Consider the following 14,645-nt stretch of genomic DNA (forward strand, 5'->3'; position numbering starts at 1 on the left):
TTTTTTTTTAGGTGTGTGGCTATTCTTCATATTTGAGAAAGTTTTCCTTTTTATTAATGACATTTTGATTTCAAAGGTTTAGTGAAAATTGATAAATATTTGTCATCATTTTGCATTGCAGAACATACACGGTATTTCTGGAAGCTTGTTAAACATTCAAAAAGCTATTTTCCCCTTTTTTTGTCTTTGTTTGGACTAATTTCTCTACTATTGTTTCCACACTTACTGATTTAATTTCCTTCTTCCTGAAGTTTGTTTCAGCTAGGCCTGTAGTGGTAAACTCTCAGTCTTTGATCCTCATTCTTAAATGATAGTTTAAGTGGACATAGGCACATTTTCTTGGTTGACAGGTATTTTTGTTAGCATTTCGAAGATGCTGGGCTGTTGTCTTCTAGTTTCTGTAGTTCTTGGTACTTTCTGCTGACTTGATCCTTTACAAGTAATCTTCCTTTCTTTGTAATTGCTTTTAAGATTTTTCTCTTTACTTCTGGTGCTTCTAGTATCTAAATGTAGACTTACTTTTCCTGCTTGGGACTTGAAGTGCTTACGTCCAAGGTTTTAGTTCTTTTATCGAGTCTAACAATGATCAATTATTACCCCTTCAAATATTTTCTCCTTCAGGTTCTCTGATCTCTCCTTCTAGAATTTCAGTTCGATGTACATTAGCTCTCCATATCTCTTAAAGTGAGCTTCATTTTTCCACTTTTTAATCCCTCAGAGCACTGAGGGTACTCATAACCATCTTCCGGTTCACTGATCGTACACCTAATTTGGTGACCATATTTTTCATTTCTAGAAATTGGTTCTATTTCACATCTCTTTCCATTTTTTGTCTTATTCTTTCCTTGTAATTTTTCATCCCTTCTTTTATATCTTTAGTTTATTTAAGCATACTTATTTTTTAGTCTTAGATTGTCTGGTAATCCCATCAGATATACATGATTGATCTTAGGTGTCTGATTCTGCTTTCTTCATTAAGAAGCAAGAAAGCCAATTTAGTTACAGAGATAGGTTGTCATGATTGTTATTCCATTTCATCCCTCTGATGGAAGTAACATGGTAATATGAATCTGTTAGTACTGATTTGTTTATACAGCAACTGGGTCAATGGAAGAAATAATTTCGTATTAACTTGGATGCTCTCAAACATGCATGCTGAGAATATACAGAGAATATACAGGCTTATATGTAGCCCCAAACCCTGTCTTTCTCTGTATGCACACCTTTGATTGCACCCAGGTTTCTACCAGATAACCTCCTCATGGCAACGTATACTCCTCTTTGGCTGTAGTATACACTGCTGTCGACTTGCATCACCATATAAAACATATACCTCCATTTCTCTGTGTGTGTGTCTCTTTCCTCCTCTCCTCTCTCTCTTTCATCATGTTGTCATTCTGTGGGGAGTAGAATAAATATCCTGGATTACCTTATTTGGTGAAAGACAAGTTCTACTTTTCTAATTACCACAGTGCTTGTGGGTTTTTGTTTGTTTCTTTGCTGGTGTATACAAACCAAATTTGATCCATCATGCAAAATTTTTTTTTATTAAAGCCTCCTTTTAAAAATTATTTCCACTTATTTATAAAGTACCATTAAGCCAAATTTTATATTTTCTCTTAAGTCCTTAATTCCATCATTTACTCCAAATGATTGTTTTAAGTTTAACTCTCCTGAAAGGAGAACTATATTAGTTATCTATTGCTGCATAACAATGATCTTAAAATTTGTCATCTTAAAACATTTATTATCTCAGTTACTAAGGGTCAAGAATTCAAGAATGGCTTAATTGGGTGATTTCCCTTGCAGGACAGGGCAAAACATGCATAAGACATTGGGTCCATGCCAAAAATCCTTGAAATTTGGTCCTGTCCAGAATGTCCATGAGCATATTTGGTTCATGCCACATGGTTTTGGACAGGACCAGATATCAAGGATCTTTTGGCATGGACCCAATGTCTTATGGACATTTTGGGCAGGACCAAATATGAACAAATATCAAGAGCCTTTTGGTGTGGGCTAAAAGTCTTAGGGAGGTTTGGGGCAGGACCAAATGTCTGCGAACTGGATGATTCTAGCTCATGGTCACTCATGAGGGTGCAATCAAGCTCTTGGCTGGAACTGTAGTCATCTGAAGGCTTGATTAAGGTTGGAGGATTTGCTTTCAAGATGATTCACTTACATGGCTATTGGCAGGAGGTCTCAATTCCTTGCCACAAGGATCTCGCTACAGGACAGCTTGAGTGTCTTCACAGGATGGCAGCTGGCTTCTCCCAGAGGAAATGATGCCAGAGAGCAAGGAGGAAGCCATAAAACCTTTTATGATGTAGTCTCAGAATTTGCATTCTGTTACTACTACCACAATTTGTTCTTTAGAAGCAAGTCATTTCTGTCCAGCCTACACTCAGGAAGGGAATTAAGTTCCAGCTCTTGAGGGGGATGTATTAGAGAATTCATGGACATATTTTGACCACGAGGGTGAGGGCAGCAGGGCAACTTTTGACTTTACATTTTTTCATGAGTTCCTTCTCCTCTCCTTTTGTTTACTTTTTCTTTGAGAACTAACATTAGAACTTTTTATTGTTCCAACATAATAGATTTTTTGTCTCTATTTTTCACTGAACATTTTTCTTTCTGTTTAATATTGTCCTTTAACAACTTTGTGCGTTCTGTTATATCATTTATGGTGAATTTTTTTTCTCATTTGTTTCATAATTTTGAGATCATCTTCAGGGGGAATTCCGTATGGCTTTTGAGAGTGTGTCCTAACAGTGTTGGATTTTTTTTCCCCTGGGACCCCAGTGACCTCATTGTTTTCTATATATATTTGAACCCTAAACCTGAGTGAAGAAGAGGGCTTTTAAATTCTAAGAGGAAACATTTTTTTCTCCTGTCCATATCCCAGGCCGTGACACACAAATACCTAGTCATCTCCTGCTGCTAGTCTACTATTTTAATGAGGGTGTAGCCCTTTAAGGATTCTGGTTTTATGTGGGTGTTTGTTTTAACTCTTCTTCTGCAGAGCTATAACCTTTTCTTCTGTGCCCATGTAGGGGATAAAACTAAAGTCCTAGCTTACGAAGATTGGCCTTCCCCTAAGAGACAACTAGACTATTTGTCATTTTTACCATTCTGTTTCTCATTTTCGTTTTTGCGTCTGGCTTCTGGACAAGTCTCTTACTGTTTATGAGCTTAGCTAGGCATTTAAAAGATTATTTAAAAATTTTTTTCCTGGTGTTACTTTCAGAGTTTTCAGGTTATCTTATTTGCTGTATTGTGGGAACACACATCTCAAGAAGGTCTATCTTACTGGATGAGAGTAGGCTTACAAGCCACGGAAGTTAGTTACTATAAGGTTTATCCTCATTTAAACTTAGTCTTGTCCCCAAAAGAATCTAAGTGAAATAGATTTCTCTCTTCCACAATTGTAAAATACAAGGACTCTGAACTATGCATTTTTACAAAGCTGTTAAGTTTAGGTAAATGGGAGATCACTGTCTAGCACGTGATTTCATGGTTGGAATTTGATTCAGTTTCTAGAATAGTTTTTCCTGCCTAACTTACTTCTTTATTCTAAAGTGATTTAATAGCGAGAAAGAGAAAACTGTTTAAATGCTTTTCATAGTCGAAAGATGTGCACAGAGGAAATATTCAAATATTATATGATTAAGCTATGTATATTGATATGGAAAGAGGTCCATGATAAGTGAAAAGGCAAGTTTCAGAATTGTATGTATAGTATGATTCCATTTATGTTTATGTGTTTGTCAACTACATACCTGTACTATATAAAACATCTATGCATTAAGTCATCTGGTAGACTATAGGCCAAACTATTGGTATTGTTTATTATTGAGTAATACTGGTTTGGATAAGGAAAAGACCTGTCTCTGTTGATTGGAATTTTTTATATTGAACATGTATTAATTTTATATCTATAAAGCTAATTATTTTAGGGGAAAAGTATTGATTTTTAACCTAGTCAGTGTTACATGTCAGTTTTTTAAAAAAGCTTTAATAAAAACTAGCTAAACGTCTTGGCCATGCTTGCTTTCTTTTACCATTTAAGAGGTAATATGATCAGGTGTAAACATGAAAATGTAATTAATTTCAGTGACTATTTCAATGTTTTATTCATTCCACAAACACTTACTGAGTAGCTTTTCCATGCCAGGCACTGTTCTAACCACTGGGGATACAATGAGCAAATCAGATTTTTTAAAATTCCTGCCCTCACGAAGCTTACTTTTTAAGTAGAATTTAAGTATATTAAGTCTATTGCTTAGTGGAACTTGTAATCTTTGTCTCTTATTGAAAAACATACTTTGACTAATTTTATTAACATTAATTTTTTTCCTCTTATAGTAACGGGACCTCTGTCAGAACTGCAAATTGCATATGTTAGCAGAGAAACACTACAGGTAAATTCAATGTTAATTAAAAAGTAATGTTCTTTATTAAATTAAATGTTTAATTATTGTGCATTACCTGTTAAGCAGAGTAAGGATTTAAATATTCTAGTTTGGTAAACTCTTGAATTTAATACATTTCAAAGTTGTGTAGTAAACTCAAATTATATTTGCAAATAAACACGTTAAAGATTCAGTATCATAATGTACCTCCTAAAATTTAAGCACTATGGATTTGTTATTTATTTTTATATTCCGCTTAATACCAAAGAAAAGCTTGAAAATTAAGCATTCTTATGGGATTGAAACTCATTCTGATACAAATTGGATATTTACTTTAAAAAAGTTATTTCAAACTATTTGCAGAGTTTAGTGAAAATTATTTCTCTTAGGAAAATTAGTGGTTCAAACTGAGCTCCGCCTCTCATTTTCTCGATTCTTTTATCTTTTCGGATACTCTGGTAAAATAAAATGATTATCACTAGTGCTTTCTGTAATGAGTAAATAAATAAGACAGAATACTACTCATTGACGACTTTAAATCCCAAAGGATGTTCTGTAGTAAAGTCTTGTTAATTTTTCTTTTTTTTTGAAACTCCAGGGATTATACTATCTTCACAGTAAAGGAAAAATGCACAGAGATATAAAGGTATATATCATATGTTTACCTAATGGCCCTCTCTTCATTTTTAAATATTCTGACCCCAAACTGTTGAGCAAAATTGTATCAGTTATTCTATTTGATGAATTTGTTATCTTAATATGTTACTATAATAAAATTGAGTGATACTTTGAAGGGTTTATTAATTTTTTTAAAGCAGCTCTGTTGAGATACAGTTCACATACAATAAAATTCACCCTTTTAAAGTGCACAATTGTGGATTCATGTTTTAATAACACATTTTAGCTTATTTGTAGTTATTTATTTATAAAATGCAAATTAGGTCCATAGCTTCCATTAAGTTACAGTCTTTAGGAAGTTTCATGCTTTGAATATTGTAGTAAACTTTGGCGATCTTAAGGAACTGTCATTAATAATGTATAAAAATGGATAAACTAAGCCTTGACCTTTTCTGCTGGTCTTTAACTGGCAGAGGAGAGCAGGTACACGGGGCATGCTGTGGTAAACCACCCCTATCCTGGGACTCTGAGGTTATTTCCAAAGATACTGCCGTCTTCCCAGCCTGGATATTTTCTCTGTTCATTTATTTTTTCTTTTCTTTTCTTCTTCCTCATTCATCTTACCTCCTGCTTTTTCTTTCCCCCTTTTGTTTTCTCTAACATAAAGGTTCTAACCCTTTTTTGCAGGGGATGTGGGTGTGGGAATCACGTGCTCTTTGAGTCTGATGAAAGCCATGGACTCTCTCCTCCAAAAATGCTCTTATGCACATGCCTTCAAATTTTGCATGAAATTTCAGTGGACTCTCAGATCACCTGCTGAGATCCTCTACCCTAAGTATTGTTCATAAACCACTTAAAAGACATAAGCAAAGAGCCTTGGATTCAAAGGTGGGAGAGATCCTAAGAAGATAAGTGTATCAAGAAAGATTCTGTGTCATTGGCACTTAAATGATCTGGAAGGATTGATAGATTTTTGTCAGAAATGGAAGTTGGAATGCCTTCTAAGCAGAAGGAACAGTGTGAGCAAAGATACAGAGGTCAGAAAGTGTGGGGTCATTTTAGGGGGTATAAAGGCTGCACCATATAACTGAAGAGAAGAGAATGTAGGAGAGTGATAAGAGATGGTATTGGCCAGGAGGTTTGGTGCTCCACTATGCAAGAACTTGTGCGCTGGACTTCAGAGTTGGGGCCTAATTGGATAGATTCTAGCCATCACCACTATTTCTACCCGGTCTAAGCCACCATTATATTACATCTCACCTGGACTTCTGGAATAGCCTTCTAACTGGTCTCCCTGCTCCCATTCTTGAGTGATCCTACAGTCAGTTCTCTACCTCACACCAAAGTGACCTTTGTAAATCAGATCTTGTCACTCTCCTGCTTATAAACCACGGTTGGCTTCCCACCATACTCAGTACAGTATTCAGATGTTTTTACCGTGGCCATCAAGGTTATGCATGATCTGGCCCCTGCTCTCCTCTCCGACCTCATCTCATACTCTTCTTCGTTTTACTCATTCTGTTCTAGGCACACTAAACTTGGAGTTCCTGGAATATGTTGAGTTCATTCTGGTTCCAGGACTTTGTATTTGCTGTTACCTCTTTCTGGAATGTTCTTCTAGATTTTGGCATGACTCTGCACCCTCTCTTCAACTAGATCTCTGCTTAAATATCCCTGCCTTAGGGAGGCCTTCCCTTCCTGCTTTATCTTCAGAGTGCTTATCTCTACCTGGCTTTGAATCATGTACTGGTTCATTCATTCGTGTAGATGTAAACTCCTTGAGAGCTGGAACTTTTTCATTACTATAACCCCAGAGCTTGCAGTAGTCTCTCAGGGAGAGAGGGATGAATGGACACCTAGATGGATGGATGGAAGAATGCATCATAAGTGCAAGTGACATGATATAAACTGTAATTTAGAAAAATTAATCTGGAGCTGGGGAAAGACCAAACTGAAGACTCTGGCAGAAGTCTAGATAGCTAGGGCCTAATTCAAGTTGAAATCCCTACTCTAGTTTCTTTTTCCTTTTTCTCATTTCTCCCGTTACTCCTTAGAGTTGCAGTAATATCAAGGGGTGCAGGTTTGGGTTATTTCTTCCTCTTTTGGGGGCTGGAAGGGGTTTCCTAGTATTTGTTACCCCGAACTTATACTTACAAAATTGATTGCATCCTGAACCATAGCGGATTACTTTTGCTTCCTCATTTAAAAGTTGCCCAAAGGTGGGACAGTGGTGGGGAGCCTGTAGTACCTTTGAGAGGCAGTATTTCTACCTCCTCCAAAAGCTCTCAAGTTTTTTGAAGATGAAGTCATTATTATCACCTTCTTCTTTGAGCTTAGGTCAAGAAGCAAAAGTGGATAAAAATGCTGCTAGGTCATGCAAACAGGTGACATTTTAATTCTGTGGGACTGTGCCTAGTTGTTTATGTACTGAATGGCCCCAAACTCTGGGCAGAGACACATTAGGATGGACAGCCCCACAGACTAAGTAGTAAGGTTCAGTCTTACACATTAGCATTGGTTCAACTTGATGTTAAGTACCTAGAAAGGGAGATGTGTTTTGGTGGATTTGGACAGGAAATGGCAATGAAGTTTAACATGTAATTCAAGGAACTGAATAATGCCATTGTAAGGTAACAGTTTAGTATAGTGACAGCGCTTAATCAGTAAGAAAATAGCATTCAGATTAAAACTAATATGTCACTTTCATAATAACATTTATATTATTTTAATAGCAGCTTTTTGCAAGGCAGAACATTATGTAGGGATACTCACATTGCCTAAAAAGTGGACAGTAAATTTTCCTATGAATGTAATGGTTTAACATTTTAATTGGGCCTACTATAAATCGTCAGTATTTCTAGGTTTAAGCCTGCCACTTGTGATTATTTTAAATATATATATTTAATCTTTTATATGTGCTTTCTGATAAAGTGTTTCCTACTTTAACTAAAATGTTCTCACTTTGAAGGGAGCTAACATTCTGTTAACGGATAATGGTCATGTGAAATTAGGTAAGTAAATTTTAATTTCGTCACTTGCACAAATTTATTCCAAAACATAGTAAGTTTATGTTTTCCTCTCTAGGACTAGGTTTCCCCTCCCTCAGCAGCATCTATATATCTTTAGGTGGAAATCTCACTGCGGGACATGACATACGTAATCTCTCTGTATCTATTTCTTCTTCTATTAAGTGGGGATAAAGTCTATCCTTCACATGGGACAGATTCGTTATAAAGATATAGTGAAATAATATCCCTTAAAAATTCTTTCACCTCTAACCCTAGGAGTGGGACTTCTAGTAAGAAATCTATATGAGATTACCATGTGACCAAAAAATAAGGCAAACAAACAAAAGCCAAAAACTCAATAATGCAAAAAATCCTACCTGCTTACACAAGCTTTTAAAATGAAACACTGTATTAGTTATATAAGAATGTAATTAAAAATAAATAAATAAATAAAAATTTTAAAAAAAGAATGTAATTTAGATGCTGAATCATGCTTTGTTTGAAACTGTAACTTTTATTTTGTAACTTTTGATTGTCAAGTTATTAAAATAGTTCAATACCTAAATAATAACTTAATCTGAAAGTTTAAGACAGGAAACATGTACAGTATAGTAACTTTATAAACAAAGTTATGTCTGTTAGATATTAAATGAAGTATTTAATAACAAATATGAAACAATTATTTTGAACTACATATCACTATAAAATCAAAATTCAAGCAAATATTTATCTTCTAAAAATATGGTTAAACTATTTTGACCTATAGCCTATAATAGGGACTAATCAGATTTAAAAGTATCATAATTTACATATAATAAAATTTTCCTAAGCTACCTCTAAGTATGAGAAAAGCAGTTATCTAACTGTTGATGGCTTAGTGAACAGTTTCCATCTGCAATTTAAAATTTGTGTCAATATTATGTGCCTTACTCAAAGGCATCCTATATATAATATGTCTTAGTTTATAAAGATTTATAAATCATCATTAAAAAAACTAGAAAATATTAGAACTCAATATACTTAAAAAATAGCAACATAAAAATAAACTGACATAAAAATAAATTTCTTGATAGTGATTGTTATTGGTATTAGAATATATTGCGAAGGTAAGATTTTGGGGAATATTCTGTTTGTCTTTTCACGGTAGATAGATTTACCAATAGAGATTTTGGTTTTTTTAATGTCAGTTGTTATGTATATGGCAGGAAGTGAATGGAATGTATTCCTACTTAAGGTCCTGTCCAGTGATTTTCCTTGAATTTCAGGTCCTGGGAATTAGAAATTATAACATTAAATCTGGCAGGTTAGATTCTCTCAGTTGTCTCTTCCTCATCAAAATTATTTGATCTTGACTTTTGTTGTCATTTGATTCATGTGGGGATGTATGGGAATCCATTTGGCTCTATACGCACTATTTTGTGATATTTTAATGCTAGTCCATTAGAGTTACAAATTTTAATGTGGTGTTTGAGAATATCTCATTTCTGTGAAATTAATTTAATGGAAATAATTATATGTTACTTTTAAATAATTTTACTTTATTTTATTTTCTAAACGTGTCTCTTTTTTTAATAGCTGATTTTGGAGTGTCTGCTCAGATAACAGCTACAATTGCCAAACGGAAGTCTTTCATTGGTACACCATATTGGTAATTGTATTTTAATTGATAATTTAACTTTTTGTTTTTCTATCATTATTGTATGCAGTGTTTATTAAAAATAGACTGAATGGTCAAAATTATTAGGACTAAAACAGATTAAGGAAGTCAGCAACAGGCTAAGTAATTTAGGCATATATACTTTTAGATGAATTACAATACATAGCCATAGAATATTCTACCATACTATTTTTTATTATGTGGAAAGGGCTTTAAAGATTGATATGCTTTTAGAAACCTTGATATAGTTCCAGTTTTGCCAAAAAAAAACCCAACTCTTGGTCCTACACATATTACATGTATTTTCACAGATTAGTCTGTATTCTGACGAATTTTTCAACATTATCTTATTCACAGTATTCCCTAGCTCAAAACTTTTTGACATATCTTGGTTGCACACAAGATCAAGTACATATTTCTTGCCATTTGGAGTCTTCCGGTGTCTGGCCTCTGTCTGCCTCATTAACTTTATTTTTTTTAATTAATTTATTTTATTTATTTATTTTTGGCTGTGTTGGGTCTTCGTTGCTGCGCACAGGCTTTCTCTAGTTACTGTGAGTGGGGGCTGCTCTTCTTTTTGGTCCATGGGCTTCTCATTGCGGTGGCTTCTCTTGTTGCAGAGCACAGGCTCTAGGCACGGGCTTCAGTAGTTGTGGCGCGCGGGCTTAGTTGCTTCGCGTCATGTGGGATCCGCCCAGACCTAGGGATCGAACCCATATCCCCTGCATTGGCAGGCGGATTCTTAACCACTGCACCACCAGGCAAGTTCCTGCCTCATTAACTTTAAGTTCTACTAGTTGCCTCTACAGACCTTCCTCTCTAGCCATGTTTTTGTCTGCTGGGTGTTCTTTGATCATTCTATACAAACTATCTTATTCATTCATTTATTTGTTCAATAAATGTTTTTACCACTTACTGTGTGCCAGATATGCTGTTAGTCATTGTGCATATAGTGGTGGATAGGTACAGAGCTTTTTAGCGCACATGATTCCCTTGAAGTAAGGGCACTCTGGAAATCTTAACATTCTTCAGCTTAAGTGCTACCATTCCTCCCCCAGTGCCCTCCTGATCTGCCTCCTCAGCAGAGGAGTGGGATAGCAGTGGGATAGCACTAATCTGGATGACTTCTTTTCATGTTTAAGATATGATGTATACCATTTTTGATATTTGTCTTTTTATCAAACAGGTACGTACTTTAAAAGTCAAATAGTGCTAAAGAGACTGATAAATTCTTCTAGTTGTGTCTTCTGTCATCTGTAGCATTATTATTATTTATAGGCTTTGTGTTACAATAGGTGAAGATTTTATTAATAGTTCTCATCATTCAGTCTTCTTATCTTTTCAGTGTACTTGCTGAGTCAATTATTATACTACTATTACACTTACTGTCTTTAAAATTTTTTCTTATATCTAATACTTCTTTTATTTGCTTAGTTTGTATTTTTTATCCTTGGCCAAGACTTCCATACCTCCCCATATTCTGCAGTCTGAAAGATGCCTGTATATAATTTTCCAAGCCATAAATAGTCCTGATTTGGGGAGGGTTTTTTTGCTTTGTTTTAATTTGTTTTGTTTTTATTAAAGTTAAGTCTTCCTGGGGTCCTCCTCTCCCCTATTCCAATCTGAAATGTTTATTTTCTAGGATTTTTCCATAGCTTCGCCTTGGGAATTCATTTCCTGGAATCCAAGTCTTCTTCCTTCTTCATAAATTTCGCCCTCTCTCACGTTTTGATAAATTCCTGAGAAATTTGAGGGGTAAAAAATTTTGAGACTCTGCATGTCTAGCTTCACACACACACGATTGATAATTTGGATGAATATGGCATTCTAGGTTGGAATTTTTGAAGCATTGCTCTAGTGTCTTTTCTCTGATGTTGATGGGAACTGTGGTGCCATTATGACACATGATTTTTATTTTTAACATCTTTATTTGAGTATAATTGCTTTACAATGTTCTATTAGTTTCTGCTGTATAACAAAGTGAATCAGCTATATGTTTACATGTATCCCCATATCCCCTCCCTCTTGCATCTCCCTCCCACCCCTCTAGGTGGTCACAAAGGACCGAGCTGATCTCCCTGTGCTATGCAGCTGCTTCCCACTAGCTATCTGTTTTACATTTGGAAGTGTACACATGTCAGTGGTACTCTCTCACTTTGTCCCAGCTTACCCTTCCCCCTCCCCGTGTCCTCAAGTCCATTCTCTATGTCTGCGTCTTTATTCCTATCCTGCCCCTAGGTTCATCAGAACCATTTTGGTTTTTTAGATTCCATATATATGTGTTAGCATATGGTATTTGTTTTTCTCTTTCTGACTTACTTCACTCTGTATGACAGACTCTAGGTCCATGCACCTCACTACAAATAGTTCAATTTCGTTTCTTTTTATGGCTGAGTAATATTCCATTGTATATATGTGTCACATCTTCTTTATCCATTCATCTGTCGATGGACACTTAGGTTGCTTCCATGTCCTGGCTATTGTAAATAGTGCTACAGTGAACATTGTGATAAATGTCTCTTTTTGAATTATGGTTTTCTCAGGGTATATGCCCAGTAGTGGGATTGCTGGGTCATATGGTAGTTCTACTTTAGTTTTTTAAGGAACCTCCATACTGTTTTCCATATATCAGTGGCTGTATCAATTTCCATTCCCACCAACAGTCCAAGAGGATTCCCTTTTCTCCACACCCTCTCCAGCATTTATTGTTTGTAGATTTTTTGATGATGGCCATTCTGACAGGTGTGAGGTGATACCTCATTGTAGTTTTGATTTCCATTTCTCTAATGATTAGTGATGTTGAGCATCCTTTCATGTGTTTGTTGGCAATCTGTATATCTTCTTTGGAGAAATGTCTATTTAGGTCTTCTGCCCATTTTTGGATTGGGTTGTTTGTTGTTATGACATTGAGCTTCATGAGCTGCTTGTATATTTTGGAGATTAATCGTTTGTCAGTTGCTTCATTAGCAAATATTTTCTCCCATTCTGTGGGTTGTCTTTTCGTCTTTTTTATGGTTTCCTTTGCTATGCAAAAGCTTTTAAGTTTCATTAGGTTCTGTTTGTTTATTTTTATTTCCATTTCTCTAAGAGGTAGGTCAGAAGGGATCTTGCTGTAATTTATGTCATAGAATGTTCTGCCTATGTTTTCCTCTAAGAGTTTTATAGTGTCCAGTCTTACATTTAGGTCTTTCATCCATTTTGAGTTTATTTTTGTGTACAGTGTTAGGGAGTGTTCTAATATCATTCTTTTACATGTAGCTGTCCAGTTTTCCCAGCACCACTTATTGAAGTGGCTGTCTTTTCTCCATTGTATACCCTTGCCTCCTGTGTCATAGATTAGTTGACCATAGGTGCGTGGGTTTATCTCTGGGCTTTCTATCCTGTTCCATTGATGTATATTTCTGTTTTTGTGCCAGTACCATACTGTCTTGATTACTGTAGCTTTGTAGTATAGTCTGAAGTTAGGCAGCCTGATTCCTCCAGCTCCATTTTTCTTTCTCAAGATTACTTTGGCTATTCAGGGTCTTTTGTGTTTCTGTACAAATTGTGAAATTTTTTGTTCTAGTTCTGTGAAAAATGCCATTAGTAGTTTGATAGGGATTGATTTGAATCTGTAGATTGCTTTGAATAGTAGAGTCATTTTCACATTGTTGATTCTTACAATCCAAAAACATGGTATAATCTCTCCATCTGTTTGTATCATCTTTAATTTCTTTCATCAGTGTCTTATAGCTTTCTGCATACAGGTCTTTTGTCTCCTTAAGGAAGGTTTATTCCTAGGTATTTGATTCTTTTTGTTGCAATGGTAAATGAGAGTGTTTCCTTAATTCCTGTTTCAGATTTTTCATCAATAGTATATAGAAATGCAAGAGATTTCTTTGTATTAATTGTGTATCCTGCTACTTTACCAAATTCATGGACTAGCTCTGGTAGTTTTCTAGTAGCATCTTTAGGATTCTCTACGTATAGTATCATGTCATCTGCAAACAGTGACAGTTTTACTTCTTCTTTTCTGATTTGGATTCCTTTTATTTCTTTTTCTTCTCTGATTGCTGTAGCTAAAACTTCCAAAACTGTTGAATAATAGTGGTGAGAGTGGGCAACCTTGTCTTCTTCCTGCTTAGTGGAAATGGTTTCAGTTTTTCAGCATTGAGAATGATGTTGGCTGTGGGTTTGTCATATATGGCCTTTATTATGATGAGGTAAGTTCCGTCTGTGTCTACTTTCTGGAGAGTTTTTATCATAAATGTGTGTTGAATTTTGTCAAAAGCTTTTCCTGCATCTGTTGAGATTATCATATGGTTTTTCTCCTTCAATTTGTTAATATGGTATATCACATTGATTTATTTGCATATATTGAAGAATCCTTGCATTCATGGGAGAAACCCCAGTTGATCATGGCGTATGATCATTTTAATGTGTTGTTGGATTCTGTTTGCTAATATTTTGTTGAGGATTTTTGCATCTATGTTCATCAGTGATATTGGCCCGTAGTTTTCTTTTTTTGTGATATCTTTGTCTGGTTTTGATATTAGGGTGATGGTGGCCTCGTAGAAAGAGTTTGTGAGTGTTCTACCCTCTGCTATATTTTGGAAGAGCTTGAGAAGAATAGGTATTAGCTCTTCTCTAAATGTTTGATAGAATTCGCCTGTGAAGCCATCTGGTCCTGAACTATTGTTTGTTGAAGATTTTTCATCAAAGTCTCAATTTCAGTGCTTGTGATTGGTCTGTTTATATTTTCTGTTTCTTCCTGGTTTTCTTGGAAGGTTGTGCTTTTCTAAAAATTTGTCCACTGTTTCCAGGTTGTCCATTTTATTGGCATAGAGTTGCTTGTAGTAGTCCCTTATGATGCTTTGTACTTCTGCAGGGTCTGTTATTACTTCTCCTTTTTCATTTCTAATTCTGTTGATTTGAGTCTTCTCCCTTTTTTTGTTGATGAGTCTGGCTAAT

At 35.3% G+C, this 14,645-nt stretch overlaps 1 protein-coding gene across 2 annotated transcripts in view; it reads left to right on the forward strand.

Moving 5' to 3' along the window:
* Positions 1-14,645, forward strand: part of MAP4K3 (mitogen-activated protein kinase kinase kinase kinase 3) — a 188,631-nt gene that overhangs the window by 108,651 nt on the left and 65,335 nt on the right. For both annotated transcript variants that reach the window (XM_065891565.1, XM_065891566.1), the window contains exons 5-8: positions 4,366-4,421; positions 5,011-5,058; positions 7,999-8,041; positions 9,614-9,686. In XM_065891565.1, the coding sequence (XP_065747637.1) occupies positions 4,366-4,421; positions 5,011-5,058; positions 7,999-8,041; positions 9,614-9,686 (220 nt within the window). The remainder of the gene's footprint in view (positions 1-4,365; positions 4,422-5,010; positions 5,059-7,998; positions 8,042-9,613; positions 9,687-14,645) is intronic.

The sequence above is a fragment of the Phocoena phocoena genome, chromosome 14 (assembly GCF_963924675.1).
Source record: "Phocoena phocoena chromosome 14, mPhoPho1.1, whole genome shotgun sequence".
NCBI lineage: Eukaryota > Metazoa > Chordata > Mammalia > Artiodactyla > Phocoenidae > Phocoena > Phocoena phocoena.